At 35.4% G+C, this 27,566-nt stretch overlaps 2 protein-coding genes across 3 annotated transcripts; one reads left to right on the top strand and one right to left on the bottom strand.

Annotated features, from left to right (window-relative positions):
* Positions 1-1,188: 1,188 nt before the first annotated feature.
* Positions 1,189-11,509, top strand: LOC105341987 (mucin-3B). The gene is made up of 2 exons (XM_011448754.4): positions 1,189-1,417; positions 7,906-11,509. The coding sequence occupies exons 1-2, from the start codon at positions 1,343-1,345 to the stop codon at positions 9,847-9,849; spliced, it is 2,019 nt and encodes a 672-aa protein (XP_011447056.2). The 5' UTR covers positions 1,189-1,342; the 3' UTR covers positions 9,850-11,509.
* A 5,064-nt stretch (positions 11,510-16,573) lies between these two features.
* On the bottom strand, positions 16,574-21,985 carry LOC105341986 (uncharacterized). Of its 2 annotated transcripts, none has more exons than XR_010710626.1 (4): positions 21,867-21,943; positions 21,544-21,648; positions 20,271-20,390; positions 16,574-16,720 (listed from the first exon to the last, which is right to left on the bottom strand). XR_010710626.1 is itself a non-coding variant. In XM_034463720.2 (4 exons), the coding sequence occupies exons 1-4, from the start codon at positions 21,937-21,939 to the stop codon at positions 16,668-16,670; spliced, it is 366 nt and encodes a 121-aa protein (XP_034319611.2). In that variant the 5' UTR covers positions 21,940-21,985; the 3' UTR covers positions 16,574-16,667. The 2 variants fall into 2 exon arrangements, 1 of the variants encoding a protein (XP_034319611.2); XM_034463720.2 differs by having other exon boundaries at positions 21,544-21,663; positions 21,867-21,985.
* Positions 21,986-27,566: the final 5,581 nt, after the last annotated feature.

The following is a 27,566-nucleotide window of genomic DNA, read 5'->3' as shown; positions in this document are numbered from 1 at the left end:
TTCTCCATGCACCATCTTATTTTTTCAAGAAATGAATCGGTGAAATCAGAAAAGAGAGCAAATAAATAAATGCATGAAGTACACTTGTCAAGTATATATCGCCTGTTTTTCTTTGTATATTCCATGGTCCATTGGGGACATACTATAAAGTTCTACATAGATGTATCATTATAACAGGTGGATTTTCTAGTTTCTGACAAGACTCTCTCTCTCTCTCTCTCTCTCTCTCTGTGTCTGTCTGTCTGTCTGTTTGTTTCTCTCTCTCTATCCGTCGCTCTCTCTCTCTCTCTCTCTCTCTCTCTCTCTCTCTCTGTCTCTCTCTATCTGTCTCTCTCTCGCTATCTCTCTCTCTCTCTCTCTCTCTCTCTCTCTCTCTCTCTCTCTCTCTCTCTCTCTCTCTCTCTCTCTGTTTCTCTCGCTATCTGTCGCTCTGAGTCTGTCTGTCTCCCTGTCTCCCTCCCTCTCTTACTCTCTCTCTTTCTCACTCTCTCTGAGACTAAATATTCATTATTTGGCGCCAGTCGAGCATAGTTTCAATATAGATGAAAAAAAGATGTGATATCAATGTGTACAATGTTTATTTTAGGTTGTGATATCGATAGGGGAAATATAAATATGAATTCTGATTAAAACGGATAAAATTTAAAAGAAAACTCTATGTAAGAAATGAAAAGCTGTTGTCTACGCTATTTCAGATTCATTTATTTCAATTGCAAAGCCACTTTACAATGGCATAAAGAGACTATAAAATACATAAACTTTTAACATTTTCTTATTTTAAAATAACGGCATGCGTGAAATTACAAGTATAAATAAAGGTAGTCTCATGTTTTGATACACGTGAACTATATTAACAACTAAGGGGAGCAAATTTTGTGTATTTCCTAATAAAGGAACATAATTTTCTCAAAAACAGTGTTAACTGTTAGACATTATATATTTAAAACTTATAGTATTTTTTGTTTTGGTACAACTTGCTGGTAAGTATTGATTTATTTCTTGTTGTAATGACGGACAATTAAGAATAAAATGAAATATATCCAACCGCGTTAATTGTCTGTTTTCCTGTAATTGCTGTTCATTGAATTACTGTGCATTATATGTACATAAACACAGTGTAATTCATTTGTCTTCCTTGGCTGACAATCGTCACGCTTGTGTGGCTCTGGTCGTTCCGGCGAACCGTGGCGGTATTTAATGCTTAAAGGATCCTGCCTTGTTCCCATTGATAGACAGGTGCCCGACTCGGTCAGTGTGGCAGAAGCTTTATATCAGATTAGTGTAGAACAAACCAAACCGAAAGTAAAACTAGAAACCTCAATCGAATACCCTGACAACAGTGATGGTTTACTGGGTGCTCTCCTTTCTATGTGTTGGATTAATGCCAACTGATGCTCGCCATTTTGAAACTGCACAGGTTTGTAATGTTTTTATTTCTAATTTGGTTTTACTGATAAATCCTGGTACTAGTCAAGACAGAGGAAGAGGCAATCATTCGCTTCCATTTTGATTGTTAGGATTCATCACGTAATGAATAACATGACATCTAAATCCTTCTTAATTTATAATTTGTGTGATTCGCCTTTTTTCAATCAAAAGATCTTCGACCAATAAATAACTCAATAAATGAATCAATATATGATGCAATGATTTTTTTTAAAGATTGATATTTAGTTAATTGAGTACAATAGAACGTGGGCCGTTATACTGCTATTTCCTCTTGTGCATTTCATGTTCCGCATCTTAATCCCTATTTCTTTCACACTACATCTATACATGTGAATAAATGAATGGTCATTTTCAGATACAAGCTGTAATTCAACATTTGCCGCTAACTTTAATTTTATTTTACGCCTTTGTATGCATAGCATGGCATATATATTACGCGTGTCATTAAGACAACATTAACTGGGATTAGATAGTTCCCCCGGGGACAAACAATTAACGCAATAATAAAAAGTCAAAATAAAAAAAAAAACACCGTGAAATGATTGAAGATATAATAAAACAATAATTGATCAGACCATATACATCGAACGTTATATATAATTGTTATTAGATGCCGAGTTCTATTCCTCAAAGGTGCGCATTCAGCAGAAGAGGTGCTCACATGCGCTCGCTAATATTTGAATTACAGGTATACGGGGGATTATAGCGAGCGCTCGCGAGCACCCGCTTTGCTGTACTCGGTGCTGCATGGGGTTCGCTAGAACAGCCAGTAGTTTATAGGATAAAACCACACGCAGGCTCTATCACGACCCGCTTAGTAATCGAAGGACTTCCGTGATTTTTCTTCTCGAGTTTTTTGGCGCATTATCATGGCGACCGCGGTTCAACCCTAGCCAATAAATCAGCGATAATGCGCCGATATGTACATCTAAATGCACGTGCTACAGTCATTAATCGTTGGTGACAAATATTTTCTGTCAGTCGGTCGCCATTATTGGCCAGACCAAAAGCCTTGAAGAGAGTTTATATAGGCATTATATAACCGCCAAAACAGGTCTTTCATTCACGCTCATGAACTCATTGTCTTTTAAAAAGTCACGTATTTGTTTATCACACAACACATAAGAGCTTTACATGAAGCATATTCCTGCAGGCTAACATTTAACAATATTTAAGGCTTTCTTTGACGGGCGAAGTTTTTGCGTAAATTTTCCCCTTTTTCAAAGTTTTGACAGAAATGTACACTTTATTTAACGGAAAATTACACTTTATTTAACGGAAATTTACACTTTATTGAACGGAAATTTACACTTTTTAACGAAAATTTACACTTTATTGAACGGAAATTTACACATTATTGAATATTTTGAAGTAAAACACACTGTCTCTGTGTCAGACACACGGACTCTACCGTCAACAACTCTTTGTGATCGATAATCAGCAACAAATCGAAGCATTAAGAAGGCTCGATAGTTACTTTTAGACTGTATTTATCTCTTTTTAAAGAAGAAGCTCTACACGTATATAAAAATATAGAGAACACCCAAATCTAAACGGTAAAAACTACGGATTTTTCTTTACTTAATCATAGTTAATAGCCCAACAAATATTTTTTTGTTTTTTTTTCCTGATGGTTAATTGTTTGACCGTCCATCCTTCTTACAGTTATAGGCATCTCATGAAAGAAATTGGGTTGTAAACGTATGATTGCTACTGACATCACAGCTAGAAACTCTTATATGTAAACAAGAGAAAGGACGATTTTTATGTTTAGCTTTTCGGACAAACATATTATGTCGACATGATAGTTGTATGTTAAATGTAAATAATAATTTTTACTTCTCGAAGTATAATATGTCATCAGGCATATCCATCAGTTATAGCTTTTTATTTCGTTATTTTTTTGCGCAATATAGATAAAAATCCACAACAATAAAAAAATATATATTCAATCTCTGGCGATGGATCTATTTTTCACAAACACAGAAAAAAGTATTTTGAATATCATAAAAACGATGTAAAATAGTTTGGGAATTCCTTCATTTATTTGATAAAAAGCTAGGGAACGTCTCGTCGTAGCATTGGAGTTGTTACGTTGCGCAGAGTTATTGAATTGTTTACATTGCTGTACTGTCGAGGCTGGTATTGTACAGCAATCAATCCCAACCATTTACTGCATCCCTGTCAAAGGGACGCCATTAATGTCAGGGGTCATCAACGCCCACGAGATCGAGGCTGTCACTTCAGATTCCGGAATTCAGCATTCCACGACACAGCCATGACCGGGCAAGATCCTCCCCCAGGACCATTCCAAGGCACAGCCATGACCGGGAAAGATCCTCCCTCAGGACCATACCACGGCACAGCCATAACCGGGCAAGATCCTCCCCCAGGACCATTGCACGGTACAGCCATGACTGGGCAAGATCCGTCCCTAGGACCATTGCACGGCACAGCCATAACCGGGCAAGATCCTCCCTCAGGACCATACCACGGCACAGCCATAACCGGGCAAGATCCTCCCTCAGGACCATACCACGGCACAGCCATAACCGGGCAAGATCCTCCCCCAGGACCATTGCACGGTACAGCCATGACTGGGCAAGATCCGTCCCCAGGACCATTGCACGGCACAGCCATAACCGGGCAAGATCCTCCCTCAGGACCATACCACGGCACAGCCATGACCGGGCAAGATCCTCCCTCAGGACCACTCCACGGTACAGCCATGGCCGGGCAGGATCCTTCTAAGACGCCCAACCAGGCAGGGGTGTTGTAAACTATAAACCATAAGCCATAAACTAAACCTGCTCAGAAAACACACCACCGAACGGGGCTCTATCATTAAATATTTACATATCTTCCAAGTATTATTTACTCTGTTTCATACGGAAACTTATAGTTAATTCATAGCTCTATAGAAACAGCCAGACCGAAATCTACACGCCCCGTTTATCGATTGGTCGAAATCTACAGCGGCTGAAACTGACAAGAAGCTGACAGAAATGAAATTGACACGCCCTGATTATCGATTGGTCGAAATTTGCAGCGACCTTAGAAAAACAACGGACTGCACGAAATAATCGTGATGACGTCAAACTCAAAGTCTCACAGAAGACAATTGGCTGTCTTTTTAACTAACGTACTTATGTACGTACGTTAACATAAATTAAGTGAATTTTACTAACTTTACATAAACAATTTAGTTAAAAATTGTTAACAATGAGTTAAAAGAAAGATGTTAAAACAAACAATAAAATGCTTTCTTTGATGATTCATTCGGGTTATGAAGGTAGCGATCATTGCAGAAAAAAATTACACAACACGCTAACGTGGGCTATGTATTTTTTCTGCAATGTCGCTACCTTCATATCCCGAATGAATCTCCAAAGTTAAATGAACTTAACGATACAGTGACTAGAATAACTGACAGGGCAAAATCCTCACCGACGCCATATCGCAGGGTAATTGAAAGGTCTGGAAAACGGGTTAAATAGAGATTATATAGCAGATATTGGGTTTTATTCAATTTCATTCGCCTTTTGACCAGCTGACTGGACTTGATCATCCCTTGGTTGACTGTATGGCTAATTGAGCCTCATTATGTTTCGATTATTCATGACTGTAGCTTTATTCTTTACGTTTAGAATCATCGTACTCCAAATGCACTTTTATACTTACATGTATTCTAGAGCTCTGTTTGTACAATTTGAATTCACCCGATGGTGTTGCCCGGACAGATAATAGAAAGACTTTGCCCATCAAGAAACTTTAAAATATTCTAATATTAAGTCTGTGCCTTGTACTTTTTTGAGACCAAAGCGATTATAATCTGGCATCCTCATTTTATAGTGTTCTAAAGTTAAAGTTAATACTCTTATATTACTTTATTTAAAGCTATACACGCTATAATTTGCGTCAATTTTGAATAAAGGGGAAAATGTATGTGTTTGATAACTAATAAAAGTTACCTTTATTCTGATAAATATAATGCTCAATTCGATCACGTAACAAATATATCAAATATTAAACAATAAAAAATATTTATTTTCCTGCCAGGAAAGTAATGCCTCCTCGTGAATATCAATCTATCACGTGATATCGACAGCTAAATTTAGCCTATCATACCAAAACTGGTGAAGGGTCAACATCTTCATAATTGTGATATTTTCACAAAGGAAAGGATATTTTCAGTAAAGCATAAGTTTGTCCGATATACGAGTACAAACAAAAGAAAAAAATACAAGCCTGTGAGTAGATACGAATACTTCCTTTAAAAAAATGACGTAGACCTGTGTTTTTCCCCTATGTGCTATTTATAGATCCTATAAGTGTTAATGCAGAAGTAAGGGTATCGTGAATGGCAAGCGTATTTTACTCATTATACATGTATGTATTTCAAATTAACAACTGTTAAGCATATTAAAAATCAAGTTGGATATTTAAGTAGGTAAACAATAACGACCACCTAGTTCTCCGCGGACATGCGCAATGAGGTCGGTTTGCTCTTCCTTCATCAATATTCATGAAAAGGTATAATTTCCTGGCAGGAAAATAAACAATTAAAAATATATATCTTTGTAACGAGATGGAATTCACCCTTGTAATTTACAGATTAAGGATAACTTTTATAAGTAGACAAACACATGCGTTTTCACTGTCATTCAATATTGACGCAAATTATAGCGTGTATAGCTTTAAAGATTCATCCTTCGTCTACAGTACCAGATACACAGAAGGCCATATTCTGTTTGCAAGCTTACATAACGATTGGACACATTTTGTCCAAGCAAATGAAATAGAAGAAATTCTGTCCGCTGTGGTTTTATTAATAAGTTCACGTGCCCTAGGAGTCTTTGACCTGTATATGAGATAAGACTCATCAGCACCTGGACGTCACGTGATGACCAGATTATCTGACCAGGAGATATCACGCGTTAATCCGCGGTAAACCAAAGCAATAGCGGTCACTGACTCATGGGTCGTTTATTAGCACGCCTCACACAGTCTTACTAAACGGTTTACAGGGAGAAATAAGGAAACGATAATATAACATAGCAAATTTGTTTACTATATCCAAACATGATATAATGCATTCATTAAAAAAAAAATAAAACAATTCACCAATCAACGCTCAGAAATTCAATTTTTTTGTAGAACATGAACTGATGAAGTCTTCAGTGTGAACACTGGCTAGAATCTATATATGAGCAGAATTTGCTGTAGTAATGCTTATCCACAAACTGAGTGTCCTCTTATTGATATTATGAAATTGTCTTTAAAAAAGGATTAGTATTATTCAATTGCAAACATTATGTGTTGAATATAGCAACCACATAAAATAATATAGTAAATTGAACAATTAAAATGTATAATGAAACTCCAATAGATGATTCATTTGGAAACATATAAGGCCAATATTTCAACGAACAACTCAGCGAGAGATCGGACTTCTAAGCACTGTCTTGGTAACGCCCCAGTAGGACAACTCTAGGACATAACCAGTTATAGTCATCGCGACCAGCAAACCTTTCTAAAAATAGATCCTATTTGTTGTAATTTTTGCCTCTGACAGACCCCATTAATCAGAGGTTGTTTGTTTACTCTGCTTTCTATTAGCTATGATGACTTGCAAATGTCGGCGATATTGCAATGTTCATAAAAATTACCAGTAGAATTATAACGCAATGATACATCATAACTTTATTTTTTCTAAGACAAATGGGTGTATAATTCCAGGGCGTTACTATATATCGTGGAATAAATAACTGGTCTTAAAATGCGCCGAGTCAAATAAAGCGTGTTCCAAACTTCACAACGTGTTATATGTATTATATATATCAAAAGTAGATTTCCGTTGCCTATTACTGAAAAAAAGGTACAAAAAGCTGTCCTATAGCATGATTTAGTTGAACTATTATTCCTATAGTCTTGAGGAATAGTTTGTTCCCAATACATAGAGTTACAATATAAACTGTAATACTTTAGGGCTACTGTCTATTTTGTACTACAATAAGATTGCAGTATATATTGTATTACATTAGGATTGAAGTAAATATTGTATTACATTAGGATTGAAGTAAATATTGTATTACATTAGGATTGAAGTAAATATTGTATTACATTAGGATTAAAGTATATATTGTATTACATTAGGATTGAAGTAAATATTGTATTACATTAGGATTGCTGTATATATTGTATTACGTTATGATTGCACTAATATTGTATTACATTAGGGTTACAGTATATATTGTATTACACTAGGATTGCAGTATATTTTGTATTACATTAGGATTGCTGTATATATTGTATTACATTAGGATTAAGGTGTTTATTGTTTTTCATTTGGGTAGGGTATAGCATTAATTAGGATAACAGTTTTTTTGTATATTATATAAACATGTATAGTAATAAAATTATAAGGATAAAACTACTTTCTCTCTTTCTTTTCAGAAATCGCAAGCGTCGTCCAGCAATGATCACCATACAAAAGAGCCCCCACTCTTCCCGGTCATTCACATGGATATAAATAGCTTGAAACCACTTCCGGCTTTTGACGAACCTATCGACCACATCCGGAAAAGGATCAGCAAACATAACCGTAATCAGCACGTGAGCACCCCGCTCCAACCAGCACAGACCGGTGGACAAACGGTTAAAAACAACAACATTCCAATGCCGCAACATGCAACGGGACCTATAATGGCGCAACCTCCTAACCGTGTTGCTGCACCGCCTCTTCATATCCGCCCACCGGGAGCGATGAATTCTCCTCAACAGTTCATTCACCGGCAACCTGTTGCTCAGCAACCTGTCATGCAGCAAGTTGCGAATAGCAACCACTTTCCCAATCGACAGGTCACACGTGTTCCACAAATCCAAAGCGGCCCCGTATTCCACCCGCCAATGGTTCTAAACCCTGCGATGAGCGGGAAAAACCGCGCGAGTCCTCATGTTGTGATTCAAACTCCGCCCCATCAGAACGCTCGGCCTATACAAACTCAACCAATTCAACAGTTCCAGTCTTTACCTAATCAACCATATCTGATAAATGTCCAGCCTATGCCCATCAACTTGAATCAATTACCTATTAACAGTCTGCCGCAAAATCTACAAATGCCAATAATGGGAATGAACCAAATACGAAACCAGCCTCTGGTCATGCTTCAACGACCGGTACTTATAAACACTGCTCCACAAAACATTCAAATGATGCAGGGTCCGATTGCAAATGGACAATCAATGATGGGACCAATCAGCATTCAACAACCTTTGATTCAGAACAACAAAGCCGCTGTCCCGCAAATGGTGTTAACCAATGGTATCTTGAATAAAATTAAGTCCATCCAGAATCCAGCTTCTGTTGTTCCCAGTCCAAACTTAGTGCTGAAAACCCCTGCAATGATTGAACAACTCAAACCAGCTGTTGAAAAACAACAAGTCAATAATAACACCAGTACCGACAGCAAGCCAAAAATTCCACAAGTCGTGGTCCATCAGAAGGGAAACAGCTTCAAGGCTCCAAACATTTTGGTGAAAAACAACGCAAAAAAGATTCACAATACAAATCAAGGACAAAAGGCACCGGTCCCCAAACCTGCCACTAACATTGATATTGATAAAGTAATCCAGCAAAACACAGCTCTGACGTCAGTCAACCAGAACCTGATGAAAATGGTTCTGGATAAATTGAAGCACACGACAATCAACATGCTGAAAGGGAGACTCAACAACATGGCGTCTGGCGCATCACAATCAAGCAGTCTTAAACAATTCCAGAATAAGATAGTGAAAACAGACTCAAGAATATCAAACTCCCCCATACACCTTATGAACAACGCAGCTACCAGGCTTGGAGTTCTCAGTGGTTTTCCGGCATCGTTGGATCCAAAACGAGTTTCTGTGTCGTTCAAACCGTCTGTTGGCAAAAATATACCTGAAGCGCCTGCTACTGGAACGATCGCGCCAAGAACTATAGAAATTGTTCATCAGAATTTGAACCGTACCATGCCAAATAACATGACCCTGGAACCGTTTACCGCGACCACGCATAAAAAGAACGGGAAAATGAGTATCATGTTAACATCTAAACACACCGGGAACAGACCAATCGTCATCGAGGCAGCGACCGGCAACATCCTGGTATCACACGTGAAGGGCCCAGATGGTAACGCCCAGTTTGTCATTCAGCATGCGCGGGAAACGACGTCCACCTCTTCATCAACCTCGACGACCACGACGCCCGCCGCGGTCACAGAGGAGGTTGAAATCGAGGCTGAGGACATAATCACCACTACCACCTCTACCACTTCTACCACTTCTACCACTTCCACCACTTTACCTACCACCACATCAACAGGCTTCAACAGTGTAACAACGACTGTACCAATTGGCTAGGAAAGACGGATGTCATCTCAATTCATCTCCTAAATCCATAACTTCACCCTGTCTCAAAAGCGACGTTGCTCCTAAGGGACAAATGTCGCAGCGAAGAGATGAAGACTTGTCTGAGTAAGGTCGGATTGATTGATCTCTCAGAGTGTATGTGCAACCCGGTGAAGATGTTGTTCTGAAAGACTAGCATTACCAAGGAAATCCAAACGTAGGCTTGTTAACAACGGCGTTGGGATGCTTGACGTCGAAGGACAAGGACGTTTCTAATGACAACGCGTATTGAACTAATGTCAGCTAGCAACGGTGATTTGAGAAGAGTTAATCCTCAGATGAAGACGGTGCAAATGAAAGTGACTGGGAAATATGAATATGATGTAAACGGGAGTGTAGCATTTCATAAAATATTACTTATACAGTTTATCAGCCAACAATGGGGCTTAGAATAATAAATGGACCTTGATTTTAAAATACATCTTGGATCATTATGAAGTATATTAGCAATCTACTGTAAAAGAGATGATGTTGCATACAACAAACAACTATCTCCTCTATAGACCACGAACAATTTTCTCGCTAGATATTTTTGGTTATGAAATATTGTTAAAACTTTGTTATTATATCTGTTATTTGAGTAAATGTGACAGACAAAGAGGGCCAAATTCAACGTTGTTTAAAAAGCATCGCGTGCAAAAGTTGGAAAGCTTACTTAAAAGTTAACCACTGTTTTGGTAATTTATTAAGCGGATTTTAACCTCCCAATGAGTCATTTATGGACAATCTGTGTTGTTAGAGGAATCGGTTCCACCGTTGACTGTGCACCGTGAGTAATCAGTTCCTTATGACAGGTGTGTTAGACAGGTGTGTTATCAGAGCTTACCTGTTGTCCGAGCGATTCGACCAAGGTTTTTATGAGGTGACAATTCTTCGGGTTTTACTGTCGAAGATGGACATCTGTCAGCTGTATGGGGATAAGATACGAATTTTATTGTCACTAGACGAGAGTGACCACTGCTTTTTCTCCTTGAATCTGACTTTCTCCTCTTCATAACTATTCTATAGTGATTAATTATAGCTGAACTCTGTTTCCGAGCAAAAGACCCCTTTTTGTCAAGTGAAATTACCAAAAATATGAATCAGTTTTGCTTTTCAACGATTTAATTGTAAAACACGTTTGTTGATGAAAATACAGTATTTATAGATGTTTATAGATGGTGTAGAGTTGAAAATCTATGATTATTCAACGTTCTATGACCACGCTGTGTATAGCTATTTGCTATTTATGATTTTTACTTGTCTCCATATTTCACATTTTTATTAAAACATCTTTTTTATGTTACTGCATCAAATGTACGCGGTTTTTATTGAAATTGACATACATTCATAAATATCATTACATTGTTTAATGTTTCTAAAGAGATATACAGAGTGCTCTTCTTTGAGTTGACCGTTTTGGTGCTGTCTCTTTCAAACTAACTTTTTAGCATAGCATTGTATAGCATTGTGTTACCTATAATATGAACTCTGTAGTGACTCTTCCATAAGGTTGTCACTTGATGGGCGTGTGTATGTGTTTGTGTGTTTGATAGATTAATTGGTGTTATGTAACAAACTACAAAGACTTACTGATATGTGATGTCAATAAAATGACAATTAACGAATTATATCTATACTGTGTTTCCTTTATATCTTACTCCATTTTGCCGACTCGGCGACAAACGATTCATGTGTCATACGCGGATCCAAAACAAATTTCCGGTATTCCGGTAAGGGGGGGGGGGGGTATCTAGTATGAGTTGCCGGACAGGCGGTTCAGGGCTTATTCGTTTTTGGTAATATATACTAATGTTTATATATTTAAGACATTTTCCAGGATTCAGACCCCTCCGGCCACCCTTTATAGGTCCGCGCATGTGTGTCATGAGTAGAATGTGACACTATCTCTGGAGATGGTTTAGGACACATCAAGATTTTACGCGGATGAAAGTAAATTATATCATAATAGAGAATGCTAGTATATGACACGTTTATAAGGGTTTCAATGTTTGCAATAGTTGACCACAGAATGCATCTTAAATGTTCTTATAAATGTTATTATATGGTAACGCTCCAACGCGTTAAGAGGGCTCGATGGTTGTGGTCATTTTTAGACTGTATTGATCTCCTTTAAAATAAGAGTTCTGTATGAAAATATAGGGAGATGGCCAATTTTCAAAGATGAAATATTAATGATGTTGTATAGTTAAACAAATCATACCTTAAAGTTTAAGGTACATCTGATGGGTACTTTGTTGACCATCTAGCCTCCTTAATAACACGACTAGGCAAATCGGTAGCTTCATTATTACTGCTTTTTTCAATTTTTTGTTTCAATTCTCTATTCCCTCAAGAACAATTCACTGGTATTTGTGGTTCAAAATAAGTTTATACAGATGCACACAAAGACTATCAAGGATCACATGTACAGTAGAAGTAATAAATTTTAAGAAAGAAAAAAGTTTACAATACAGTATGTTGTTTAAGAAGATGGGGAAAAAGAAGATGGCGCAAATGCAAATTCGGTTTAGTCGTAAAATACAATTTTGAATTTTTTTTTCCCAATTAAATCTTTTCAAATATATTATAATACGAGTTTGCAAAAGCACAATTTCTAACTATTATATTCAGTTTTTAATATATTTAACAAAAGATAAGAAAAACAAATATAGCCTGAAAATTTGGTTGTATCGAACCCATAACATAAAAACCCTAGATGTATAAGGTTAGCTTATGTCAGGTATTCTAACCACCTAGCCATTTCAGACACAACAAAGTGTTTAAATATTATGTACGACTTTGGCCACGAATTTACGGACTTGTATTATTTTTTTCAAAACGTTCAATTGTTGGGATACAAACTGATATTCTTAATGCATAGTGAGTCATTTCTCTACGTTTTTGTTGATTGAAATCGGCTTGTTTTTCATTAGACTTTATTTAGACTATGAGAAAAATATGGAGCACAGACCCACTCTATAAAAGAAAATGCCTTGAAGTACTAAACAATGACAGTATTTCCAGAATTTGATACGTATACGCCTGTTTGATTTAACGTTTATCAAGTATTGAACATATTTTCAATAATATATAATAATATCAATAATATTTAAAATATATATATATTTTAAATGATTTTTTAAAACATTATCAGATTTATTGATGTTTTACTTTTTCAGTAGCTTGTCCGACCGTGTATGGGCATTCTACACGCCTTATCCCCCCACCTTCTTTGTTTCTACGCCAAAAGAAATCAGTATATTTAAAAACAAAATGCTCACTACTTAATTTTTATTATGTACTATTAGTATTGTGAAAAAAAAATCGGTCCTAATATTAGTCCTGTTTAATGGTTCTCGACATCACGTGACTTCTACTGACAATGCATCACAGCATGGAGATTTTGATGAAAAATAACCAATGAAAGGATACTACATAAAAAATCGAACAAATCTAAAAAAACAATAATGACACCTTCCAAATTTGGATTAATTCATTGAAACAAAATTTTAAACCGTAAATATATCGGCCTTGCAGTGTCTTATATTGCCGTTTTAAATTCTTAAGCCGCTTACCCGGTGTTTTCAAAAATTGTTTAATAATGTAAATGTCTACATGGGTATTTTAATATTTTTAAATTTTGTTTTCATTTAAAAGATCATTGGTTCCTTTTTATATATTTTGATGAACATGCTGCGCTAGGGAACTCAAGATGTATTGAGATTGTGATGAATAACGAAAAGAAATACTAGTATACCAAATACATTGTACAGTGAAATAAAGTATATTTGTCAATCCTGAAGTATTAAAATATAGAATTATAATTTAATATGTATTAAGTCAAAGTAACAGTCAATATCAGTTTCAAATATGTGTTTCCGGCAAACCTTCTGTAACAAATATTGAAATTCACAAGAATAAGTCATTTATATTCTATGTTGTGTGTGCATTATTTTTTTTTATGTCCACTCACCTACTGCACATTGCAAATACAAGCATCGTTTTTAAAAGTGTGTGAGGGGGAGACGCATCCAAAAAATCATAACAAGCAAAAAAAAAGAAAAGTGTAAATTGCCAAAATCACGAAAATCCTAAACCGGGGGGGGGGGGGGGGGGGATGTAGCGTAGAACATCTATACATCTATACATCTATACATGGTCTAACAAAAGTGGGAAGGGGGGGGGGGTGGCAGCTACTTGATAATTCACTTTTTTATGTGTTAATTATACAATTATACATTATGCAGCCCCTCCCCCATGATCTTACGTGCCTGATATGTGTACTATACTTTGTATTCTGGTAAGTTGTTCTGGGTTGTACAGCGCAAGGACAATAGCTTGAATTGAATTGCCTGCAATTGCTTTACGTCATATGTCATTTTCTCCCTTTTTCATGGACTATAATGTAAGTTACCCAAATTGAGGAAATACAATTCGCCAGACGCCACCCCTCCCCTTCCCGTCGTTCAACCACTGTTTTGTTTTCAATAATAGAATTTTGTCAGGTATTAATCACCACTTTATTTGTTTATGATTATTGATTTAATTTGGGTGAACCCCCCCCCCCCCCAAAAAAAAATACCAAAATATATATAGTATTTACGATTATATCAAAGGAAGCAAAGTAGAGGAACGAACGATAACTCTTGCTTTTGTATGCGACATAAACGAGAGGAGCGCGGGGATTGAAACATGCAGTTAAATAAGAAGGGAAGATATTGTTACACGTGTTTATGTGTAGGGATAATTGATAGATGAGCAGGTAATTTTTTATTATTTTTTTTTTGGGGGGGGGGTCACAGAGAGACCTCAGCGGCGGTTTTGTGATGCTTCAAAAACAGGCACATTGCATCAAGCGTGTGTGTGTTGTAAGCCACTTGAGAGTCAGCTCAAACTTAGTAATCACCAAGTACAGTATTTCTTTCTCAAGCGGTTTTATTAAAGCGTGATCGTATAGTCAAAGTTACAACAATTGAAAGCAGCCCAAATCAAAGTCTCAAAATCTGCTCAACATCATTTTTCATGAGTATATATAACATTTTACTTATGATGGACAGTTCTGACTAGTTAGGCCCATTTACGACGATCATGAGTGAACATTTAGTATTCAAAATTAAGATTAATATTTTATTTCTAATTAAAGTAACAAAACTGCCAAAACTGCCCATCAAAGAGTACGGATGCAGGATTTGAGTCTCCGAGTCTCGGAGTCCCCCACCTATGTATGAGGCATCACTTACTCATAATACGTTCATTCATACCTGGCATAAAAGGTTACAAAGGTTAATGTATAGAATACCCAATACATGACTCAATATAGAGTACCAGAGCTATCGTTGTAGACCCAGAATCGCGAAATATGTCACTTGTTGTTAAACTTTCAATTTGGATATTATTATGCCCGTATTATTCACCTGGTTTTATAACATCATTTAGGAATACTACGCAGTGTTACAAGAGTTCATTCTGTTAATTATCATTAACACCATTCAGTGCGCAGTACCTAGGTATATATAAGTATCATAGTGACCAATATGTAATACTAGCAATTCAAGTCATAGCATGGCTATCTGTTTATAGTGTGTGTGTGGAGGGGGGGGGGGGTCCACTTTTACTCGCCGCAAACATTTTTCTTAAATTGAGTATATAAAAATGGGAATAGTTAATTAAGATGGAGTTTGTCCCTTGTAAAGAATTGGAAATTGAAGTTATATGTACAGGTACAGTACCCCCCCCCCCCACACACACACACACGGACTAGGGTTTACACGTTTTATATATGAACAGTTGTAAAATCCCCCTCTTCTTTAGTTTGCCTCCCCCACTTTCAAAAACAAGATGCGTGTAAAAAATAATGACAAGTTCAATTCGATGTTTCTATAGAGAATGTTGAAGAACAAGATTATTAAAGAGTTAAAAATACATTATGTTGATCTGATGACCGCAGATTTTCTTCTTGTGTTACTCAAGACGTATATATTATTTGTGATCATTGAGGTTGCATACATTCTTACGAAGGTTGCGAGGGTTGCGAAGCTCGACTTCATGGGAGAGAACGGGTTGCATAATGAAGCCCCCCCCCCCCACCCCCCCACCCCACACCCCCCCCCCCCCCTTCATTACTCTCCCGAATTTAATTATCGCCACCGTATCTCAGATTCTAATAGTTTGATAAAGTTGATTGAAATTTCAAATGTTGCCGAATAGTATTAAATGAACAGATTGTGTAAAAATGAGTAAAAATGAGTAACCTATGAAACCTGTGGCGGAGTTGCTGGACTGTGTATATACATTCTCAGGTAATTTCGACTGAGTGTAGTGATTCACAAAACTTTGTATTTAATTGGGGGGGGGGGGGGATTGAGTCCTTTATTGAATTATTTAGCGTATTTAATGCATTCTTTTTTTGCAAAAATGAACGATCATCTACCCATCTGGGGAAAGTTATGCAGATTGTGGACATTGGCTTGTTTCGTCGATATAGATGAGTTTGAATTTTGAAAGAAAATCGATTCTGCTGGTGTAAGTAGGTAAACGTCTACAAATTTTAAAGATAATTAATACTTTATCAATACTAATAACCAACATATCAGACCAAGCAGCTTTAAACATGGCGGCTGGCACTTATGGCAAGTTATGGGACGCAGACACGGCTGTTTCTCATTAATAACTAAACTAAATGGAACATATCAACTTTTGATAATATTTGTGTGTTTTATTCATTTCCAAACACACTTTCCCGCACTCTTTGAATTATCTTCTTTTCTCTTTTACAATCCCGTTAATATTCATTTCATTGCTGGTTTTACAGTTGTACTGTTGCGTTCGTCAACCTTGAGCTCTAAAACAAACCGAAAAAAAAGTTAGTAAAACATGCAGCACTGTTAAGGCTCACCATGAAAATATTAGTGGGTTTAAACGTTCATACAACGATGCATCTGTTATTACAAAATATTAATGTAAAGTTATTTTATAATGATGTAAATGTTATATAAAATGAAACATTATAGTAAATTCTACTTTGTATGACACTTAGTGTGCTCCCCTGAATTGATAGTCACGTGACATGTGTTGATAATTCTTCCGAATGGAGGTCATAGACAAATTTAAATATTACAAGGGCTTACCCTTATTTGAATTAAAAATTCTAATGATAATTAAATTCTACTTTTCTTATAGATTCTGAAAAGTGCTTTGTATAGAGTTCTTCTTTAATAAGAATAAATATCAAAGAGATGAGCTCCGGTTACAATTTATATGACCTTCCTTAAATATTTTACGTATTTATTAATTCATTTGATTGATTTCATCGAAGCAGCAGCACTTTGTAATGAATTCAACATTCCCTTAATTTATATCCAAAAGATCGTAATGATCTGTTTAGTGTATGCCCTTGTAAAAAGCGGATTTAGAACGGCTTCCAGATGACCCTACACATCGAACTTGTACAGTGAATAGTCTAAAAAAGAAATACATGTAATACACGCTCTAAGAATAATGACATGCCGAATCAAAATAAGCATAATAGATAGTATTTAATGGTATGATCATTGATTTAAGATCATCTTGTTCATTTATAAAATGCATTTTTCCATGTTAAAAAATCTTTCTACACAAAAATATGTGTCAAAATTTACAATATGACGTCAAAGACAAGTGCACCGCGATCAGTCATTTGTTTATATTTATTTTCTGTTTGACTTATTTGACTACAAAGTTGCACGTATATGTAATTTTCAATGTAGTTTACTGTTTTCGTAGCCATAACAATCGGTAATTACTTTATATACTAGCATTTATGACGAATTGTTGTTTTGTGTGATGTTATAGTTAACATTTCCCGTACTTTCTGGTCGGCGCAACCACAAAGTAAACCGTTATATTGCTGCGCACTGCTAAGAAAATAAACGGAACTTGCAAAAACAATATACATGTAAGAACTCTGTCAAAGATAGATTGATCGTACTTAGAATCAAAGTTGACCTAGATATTCTCATGATAAATCTGTATACCAAATTTCAATTCAGTATGTGCAACCTCGGCGACCAACCCCCCCCCCCCCCCCTTTAAAAAAAAACCCACCGGAAACTGCGTTTAATTAGAAGTCGAAGGGGCATTATATTTCTTAAAATACCTCCATTGACCCAAAGAAGAACGGGCGAAATAATTTAAATCTGTACTTTGAGTTGATCAAATAAAAAGAAAACTGTTGTTTGTTCCACCGACATACAGACAGACAAAAAGACGGACATCAATTAAGCAATATGCCCTGCTATCTTTGGAAGAGGAGGGGATGGATGCATTGCGATGTGTATTCCACCCTTTTTTATGTTTTTGTTGGAAAGAATGTTTTAAATATATCTAAAATTTATTGTAAATCTAAAACGGATAACATTAAAATCCATCATTTTAAAGATGAAATCAATAAACCAAACACAATTAAAAAACAACACTTCAGAACTGAACCCGAACAAGTCCACCACTCTAACGACTGAGCTACGCGGACTCTAGCTTCAGGACTTTGGAGCCCAAATCTCGAGAATGCGTGGATCAATTTGAAAAAAAAATTAAATCAAATTTCATGTTCTAAAGCGTCTCTATCTAATATTAACATTAACAATTGTAAAAGACAAACAAGTTGGAAAAATAAGGTTTTTCGTTTTCTTTCGGTGATGACCAGAAGTGATGGCAGACGTTTGGATATTGAAAGGGCACTGCAGCTGAAGACTCTCTACCAGTTCTATCACTCTTTGATTTTTTTTTAAAAAATTGTCAACAAGCAAAAACATAAAACTTTTAATATCTCGTGACCGGAAGTGCTGATCAAAAAAGACGCATAATTTTCTGACAAATTTTGTCATAATTAGGATCTGAAACTTTTATTAAATCGGTTGATGCGTTTTTTTTTAAAAAAGTGACAGAAAAAATAAAAAATAATTATAACATTGAAAAAGAAAAAAAAAAACAAACCAAAAAAACAAAAAACCGGAAGACATTAATATTAAAAAGCATTCTGAGAGTATTGCATAAGTAATGCACGTCCCCTACCGGTCTGTATTATTCTATGAAAACCTCAAAGCATACATCTATTTCAAAACTGTTATAAACAAGATGTAATGCTTTAATCAGAGATAAAAAAAAAGAGGGAAATCAAACTACATCGTTGATGTGGAAATGAAACAAGCATTCTGAGAGTATTGCATAAGCAATACACTTCCCTTTCCGGTTTGTGGAAATTGTGAAAACAACGCACTGTTATGCAGAATATCGAACCCGAACATTAACAAATTGGAATATAAAAAAATTATTTTCCTCGGAAATATGTCAACCAGACGCTACAAAAGTATAAACTTGATCTGTAGTAACATTTTGAAGCTGTTCAGCAAATTTAGTATTATTCCTCAAACGCATAAAGAAAAAAAGTGCGGACAACTGAAGTGGGACAGACAGACGGACGGACCGACCGACAGACGGACTGACGGACGCAGAGGAAAGCTTAGTCCCCTCCGGTGAAACCGGTAGGGGACTAAAAACTAGACGCGATTGCTATATTGTTGCAATAACGAGAGGTCTTCCATTTGAAAGCTTTATAAATTAGACCATATGGAAATTTGTTCTTTTCTATCATTTCTTAACACTTCAATAAATTACATTTACCCATTTAAAAGAATTTCAAATAAATACATATTTTACTTTAAAAAAATGCTTTTGTAATTTTTGATTAAATAAAACTTGAAATAAGTAAAAAACAATATTATTAAACCAGAGTCATCAACTATAACGACTGAAGTACACGGACTCTCGCTTCAGGACATTGAAGCCCAAAATCTCGAGAATGCTGGATCAATTTTAATACAAATGTTCATAATCTAGGTAATATTTTAAGTTTTTTATTTCCTTCCGGTGCCGACCGGAAGTGACGGAAGGCTTTCATATATGCAAAGGACATTGCGGCAGGACACTTTCTACCATCCCTGAAAATGTTAAAAGTTCTATATCTTTGATATTTTTTTTTAGAAAAATCGTGAACAAATAATAACATAAAATCCTTTTTATCTCGGGACTGGAAGTAACGACCAAAAATAGCGCGTAATTTTCTTACAAATTTTGTTAATAATAAAATCTGAAAGTTTCATGAAAACGCCTGAAGCGTTTTTGAGAAAACATGACAGAAAAAAAAACCAAAAATAATACTAGTGAAAAAAAACAAAACAAAAAACCAAAGCAACCTCGACGAAAACAAAGTTTGACAGAGCTAGTTTTCTTACTGAAACTGAAAACCTACGCATCCGTAAAATCACTTCCCAACAAATAAGTAAAAAAAATAAAATAAGCCTCGAATGTAAATGAGTCTACAGAATGAGGAATGTCAAAACAGCTTGTTGGCTAACTTGAACAGATTATAGTGCATCCATTGAAGCAGTTGTTTTCCATCAGAGGCACTGCAGCACATTCCGGGTCAGTAGTTATGCAGGTCTTGGCCATATCTTCTGTTACCAAGGGACACCTAGCTATACATAGAAGAAATAGTGTGCCAATAAAAGGACCAGGTTTTATTCTGTTTTTAACCTGAGTCTTATAATTACTTTGATTTTATCTCAGCTTAAAAAAATTGCTTTGTACTTCTGTAAGGAAAATCGTTTCTTATATTAAACAGCTATATATATCTTGCATTTAACATTAGTTTGCTAGAGAAAGATGTGACTAGTATAATATACTGACAAAAAGGAAATCTTCAATATAATACTCTATGTACTCGAAGAACTATATTTATGTGCATTTATATAAAGACTGTTAATGCGGAGATCCTAAAAAAAAAAAAAAAGAAAAAAAAAAAAGAAAACCAGGTGGCTCTGTGGAACGGTTTTTTTTTAGGAGGATTGACCAAAGTCTTTTTGAGGTAACTTTATTCATTTTCATTTCATTAATCATTTTGTAAATTAGCGAAATGCCGATACAACCGTTTTAATGCAGCGCTTAAAGATAAATTAACAAACCAGTTAGTCTTGTTGAGAATTCGGCCAACCTGTGTACAGGTTGGTAAGAAATGGAAATATTCAAAATATTTTCAGACTGAGAGCTACAGATAAGCAGCTAGAGATTATCTTGCTCTAATTGATCATGCAATTTTGTTTTGTTTCAAGAAGGTTTTTTTTTTTAAAAATAAAAAAAATAAATGAGTTTTCCCTTTAAAAAAGCTCGAAATTGTTAAAAGTTTCAGTTTCATTATTCTACAGTTCATTTAGGGCTCTACTAGACTTTTTATAGAAAGATTCTATTGCTTTATCTGAAACGTTGCATGGAAAACGAATCTACCTTTGCATTCCTTTAAAATACAGAAAAAGACATGCACAGGGAACATAGCTTTACCGCTAAGAAACAATAAAAAAGGGTAGTGAGAACGCGTGATAAGTTCAATTTCCTTAAATTAAAAAAAAAGATAACATTTCCAAGGATACGTAGTGCTCGAATTTCGTTGTATTGGTAGTTGGTCCCCCCCTTCGAATTTTCATCCTTGACAAAAACAAATTTTGAAAGAGTTAGTGTTTTTTACTGTGCCTGAAAACCTACGCATCCATGAAATTACATCTCAACAAATAAGAAAAAAAAACCATAACATGATCTTACAAAAATGAGGAGTGTCAAAACAGCCTTTGTACGTACTTAAACATGTCCTAGTGAATCCATTGAAACATTCTCCCTCACTAACTGGCACTGAGGCACATTCCGGGTCAGTAGTAATGCAGGTCTTGGCCATTTCTTCTGTTACTAAGGGACACCCAACTATACATAAAAATAGAGTTCCAATAACGGGAACATGTCTTATTCTGTTTTAAATATGAGTCTTACAATTACTTTGATTATATCTTGGCTTAAAAAATATTCACGTTACTTTAGTAAAGAAAACTGTACTAATATTAAACAATTATGTTGCGGTTAACATTAAATCGCTAGAGAATAAATGTGATTAAGTATAAAATACTCACGGCAACAACATGACACTTCCCTCACTCCGATAACAGATAGAACAAAGAAGATTTTGAAGATCATTTTGGACATCTCTGGCCAGTACCAAGATTCGATCTTTTATATACATCCCCTTATTTACTTAGCAGAATAGAATATTAAATGTCAATTCAATTATTTGTAATTATGGAGATTTTAAACAAGGAAAATGTTTTGATATAATTATTTTAAATACAATTTCGCACAAAAACATCCATTCTGCAAAGAGCAATCTAGGGATTACATAATATAATTGGTTATGAAATAATTTCCATAAGACTATTTTTGGTCCTTGATATTATACTATTAACTGAAATTTTATAGCATATTACATGATAATTTACAGACTGAAATGTGCTATACACCAGTTGAACGGTATGGTTTGGTACGCTTTGTGGACGGTACGGCTCGCTTTGTGAACGGTAACGGTCATTTTGTTAATGGTACGGTTCGCCTTGTGAACGGTACGGTTCGTTTTGTGAACGGTACGGTTCGCTTTGGGAATGGTACGGGTCATTTTGTGAACGGTACGGTTCGTTTTGTGAACGGTACGGTTCATATTGTGAGCGGTAAGGCTCGCTTTGTGAACGGTAACGGTCATTTTGTGAACAGTACGGTTCACTTTGTGAACGGCACGGGTCATTTTGTTAACGGTACGTTTCGTTTTGTGAACGGTAGGTGTTATATAGTGCCTTTTCCCCCTAGCCATCTTTCCCCCCTGACAAATGGCTATATAGCAGTTCTTCCCCCCGGAAAAAATGGCTATATAGCAGTTTTTCCCCCACAGTAAGCTGACTATATAGTGGGCTTTCCCCCTTTTTATAGCAAGATTACCCCCGCGGAAAACCTACTATATAGTAGATTTCCCCCCATTTTTACTTTCCCGCTATGTTTATTGCGGACCATTCGTGACAATAATTTGCAATAACTGATAAGACATTAATTTCTTACAAAAAAGGATAATTATGGCATTTATTAATACATAGAATAAAATACATGATTTTTCAACCTCAAATATGAACTAAGGCATGCGCCTTCATAACATGCATGTGTCATTTTCGTTTATTTCACCAGTTCTCATCGCTTTTTGGAACAACTTTTACACGGATTTCGGAATACCTCGAATCTTTTTCATCTAATCGATGCTTATCTACAGTTTTGACTACGACGTTATAAACACGTGAGAACACATTTGAGTGAAAATACGCCGGTTTGGAAATTTAATTTTCCAATGTATTACCATCAATGTATAAGCTTCTCCCAGGGAACTAACTGACCGATCTTGACTTAATTTTGTAGAGGAAGGGAATAAAAAGTGGAAATGTATTGCCCCTTCGTCCAAAAGGCTATTAATTCTAAATTTATACCGGTAGAATTGACGATCTTCTTCTAAATATCAAACGGGAGACAGGATGCAATTATATGATGAGAAACTGAAATGTTTTAGTTTTACTTTGATTGATGGGGTTCTAAATCATGGGTAAGGGGTATTTTAGTCATGTATTAACAGCATGTAAAGTTAGTGTTTACCATTTTGTTACGCATATTCATATTTTTAAGCACATTTCTACGAAACACGAGATATCATGATGTAAACATAAAAAAACCCAATGAAATGTCTTCACAACCAGAACAATGTCAGTATCTTTGCTGGTTACTTTGGAAAATATGAAATGGAGCCTGAACTAACTTTATGTTTATATTGTCACTCACTATTTGCTAATTTTTCCACTTTTAAGTTTGCAACGTGATTTATAAATATACAATTTTGAAAACGATGCCATATAAATCAAGATATACGATTCAACTACCTAAAAAATTTATACTTTAATAATCTGTTTCATACTAGTATTTTTGCAATAAAGATTTACTTGTGTGCCATATTATTTCTTCGAACTATTAAACAAGGGTAATTAAAAAAAACCCAGAAAAAAACAAAACCCCAAAACAACCAACACATATATTGTGATGAGCTGACTTTTTTAAAATATAAGCTTGTTCTTCTAATCAACTAACAAGTAAAAAAGTCGTAGATGCGCTTAGGTTGGTTATTTATTTTTGATTGTCGGTTTCTCCTTTTATGAATAAAAGTTAATTGATTTATTTATCTAATTATTTATTATATCATGAGTCATCTTATGAATTGATTAAATGTTCTGAAGAATAAAGAATTTTACCCGCGTACCTTAAATTTTGTTCGTAAATTAAAAAAAAAAAGCAGCAGAATTAAACGTAATTTTCAATCATTTTGATAAAGAAATATACAGTAATTGTGTATTTTTAAACGATGTTTTTACTTTTAAATGACCGTAAAAATATGTCCATGTGGTCATCTATAGTTTTTGTGATATGGGGCCATAAAAAATACATATTCTTTATGATTGGATTTCAAACATCGGGCTCGAAAACAACAAAGGCTCCTACCATGCATGGGGGCTTAAATTTTCGGTGTCATCTACTAGTGGTATACCACTATCACTGTGAAAATATGGTTAATTGGTCATCACTAGAATTTGAGATTCGGGTCCCCACTTATAGAACACTATTGAATCTTTATAAATAATGAGAAACATCAAGGGCCCCTACCCTGAGGGCTGAACTTTTCAGAGTCATCTTCAAGTGGTAAACCACTGCCACCATAAAAATATGGTGATATGGAAATCTCTAGTTTATGAGACATTAGACCCTAAAGAATAAGCACTATAATATTTATAATAGGATTTTAAAAATCGGGCTCTGAAACATCGGAAACAAAATTTCTCTAAAGCAGAGGTTTAGCCTTGATGAAATTTTCACAAACAGACAAACAGTCTGATAGATTTATCAATTAATTCTTAAAACATTCTCGTTTAATACAATTTCAGAACACAGAATTATGCATATAAGTGTATAACTTGTAAAACTTTTTTTCAATAATTTACCTAAATTAAGTTCTATGTGTAATTCCATTACACACATGTTCAACTTTCAGCATTGTCTATAAAAATAATAAATCGGAAAAAACGAATTTTAACCTGTACATATGATTTCAGATATACATGTATGCAACCTGGGAGTGTAGAAACATTGATTTTAATCCTTACTGGATTTCCATAAATAGTGTTTATAAAATCTGAACCAAAAGCGTAAGGGAGAAACCCTACTATGGAGGAAAAAGCTACTATATAGTAGCTCCCCCCTCCCCCCCCCCCCCCCCGGGGGGGGGGGGGAGGCTACTATATAGTAGGTTTTCCGGTGGGAAAAGCTACTATGGGGAAAAACTGCTATGCAACAACGGTTCATATTGTGAACGGTAAGGCTCGCTTTTTGAATGGTAACAGTCATTCTGTGAACGGCAAAGTTCGCTTTGTGAACGGTACGGTTCGTTTTATGAACGATAGGTTTAGCTTCTTGCACGGTACGCTTTGCTAAAACAGTTGAATGTTTTGCGAACGGTTTGTGCGTTTATAAATGAGGTAAGTGTAGCCTGAATGTTTTGAATTATCTCGAAATTTGGTTAGTTTTTTGCCCCATTGGATTGAGCAATCTGGTAATATTCCTCTATTTATATCATATATTTCAAAAGCATTTCTATCAAATTAAAATCAGAACTTCCATCCGTTCCCCAGTTTGTTGATACGTTGCGTGAAACGTGTAATCGTTGAAAATCGGAAAGCGGGGAATAGTTAAACTTTGATTAGTCTGACATTATTTGTATTTAATTTTAGATAAAATTTAATTATGAAAATATATTAAAAAACTGACTTAAATCCGATATGTTTTTGTTAATTCAGCTATCTCTGTCGACTATTCTAGCAAGCACCTTAAGTTTTTATATCTATATATCTACATGTACCTGTATTTGAATCTTTAAATACATCTAATCCATTTAAAATTGTTTACAAAAATGGACCCGACTTTTTAGGATATTTCTTTAGTTTTCCTTTATCGTTGTCTTGCTTTCCGGCTAGTTGTTTTTTGTACAAGCATCTTTTTTTTTCTTCATTCATAATTTTTATAATGATAATTATTTATTGCGTACAAGTACTACTGCCGATCAAAGTCCCCTGATGAACAGACGATGTAAAAACAAAATACACACAATTAATGATAAAATAAACAAGATTTCCAGTTTGAAAATCTTAAACTCAACTACTATAAAGTGTTTCGACACGGATTTGTATTCATTTTAATATTGATTTTTCTAATTTTTTGCACTTGTTTGTATACACAGATCACTTTTACATGTAACCCGTTATCTCTTCTCTTACCTGAAATAACAACCCGTATATAGTCAAAAAATGACTATTGGTTTTTGTTATTCCGTTAAACTTTACATGTACATGTAACATAACTCTTACGATAGATACCCAACTAGATACAAACAATAAGTCAGTTGCTTTTAATGTCGATATTTATAATTTGGTTAATTGGCATCTCTTCACTGTTTGATTTGGTTGGCACCTCTTCACTGTAGCATTTAACTGACAATAACAAACTCTCAACTATCTCAAAAATCCTTAAAACGAAATACAAATCCAAAGCAGAGCAACACGGACCTCTAAAAAGATAAACAATGTTTAAAACATTTGATAAAAATAATCAAAATAGTATTACAAGGAATTCTGTGAACATCGATATTTAACAATGATTATAAAATCTGCCATCCAATTCTAAGTCGAAAACAAAAGAAATGATTAAAGTCTAAGAAAGGAAATAAAACATTTTTTTTGTTACGGTTTTAATAAAAATGATAGCGTCAAGTTTTAGTATGTTATCTTATCCCGTATAAAAAAAAAAATCTAACAAATATTGAACTTATCTGGTCAGCGATTATATCCGTCTGTATTCATCAAAAGACATTATCTTAATAAGCCTTATATGAAAGCTGCACTCTTATTGGTACTGTACGCTTTTTTTTCTTTTTTTTTCTCTTTGCCGTTTTTGGGCTGGTATTGCATATATTATATTACATGCATTTTACACGGTTCGTTTCGTGAACGGTATGGGTCGCTTTTTGAACGGTACGGAACGGTTCGTTTATGAGGTGTAGGAGCACATTTCAGGGTCTGTATCATAGTTGATAATATACAAATATTGACTGGGGTTGAGGGCAACATTGATAATGGCATGTTGTGCAAAGTTGCGTTAGCGCGACGGCGTGTTGTGCAAAGTTGCGTTAGCGCGACGGCGTGTTGTGTGTTAGCGCGATGTCTAGTTTATCTGAACGCGATAATGGCCCTATCCGGACACCATACTCGCCCGAGTTTAATTATCGCCACCGTATCTCAGATTCTAATAGTTTGATAGAGTTGATTGAAATTTCATATGTTGTCGAATAGTATTTAATGAATATGTTATGTAAACAGTGAGTAAAAATGAGTAACCTATGAAACCTGTGGCGGAGCTGCTGTACGGTGTATATACATTCTCAGGTTATTTCGACTGAGTGTAGTGATTCACAAAACTTTGTATGTATGTATGGGGGGGGGGAGGGTTGTCCTTTATTAAATTATATAGCATATTTAAGGCATTCTTTTTTGTCCAGCCACGGCAAAAATAAACGATCATCTACCCATCTGGGGAAAGCTATGCGGATTGTGGACATTGGCTTGTTTCGTCGATTAATAAGGCTACACTATAGATGAGTTTGAACTTTGAAAGAAAATCGATTCTGCTGGTGTAAATAGGTAAACGCCTAC

The sequence above is a fragment of the Magallana gigas genome, chromosome 1 (assembly GCF_963853765.1).
Source record: "Magallana gigas chromosome 1, xbMagGiga1.1, whole genome shotgun sequence".
NCBI lineage: Eukaryota > Metazoa > Mollusca > Bivalvia > Ostreida > Ostreidae > Magallana > Magallana gigas.
The sequence above is the reverse complement of the archived record's forward strand: the minus strand, read 5'-3'. Positions and strand labels throughout refer to the sequence as shown.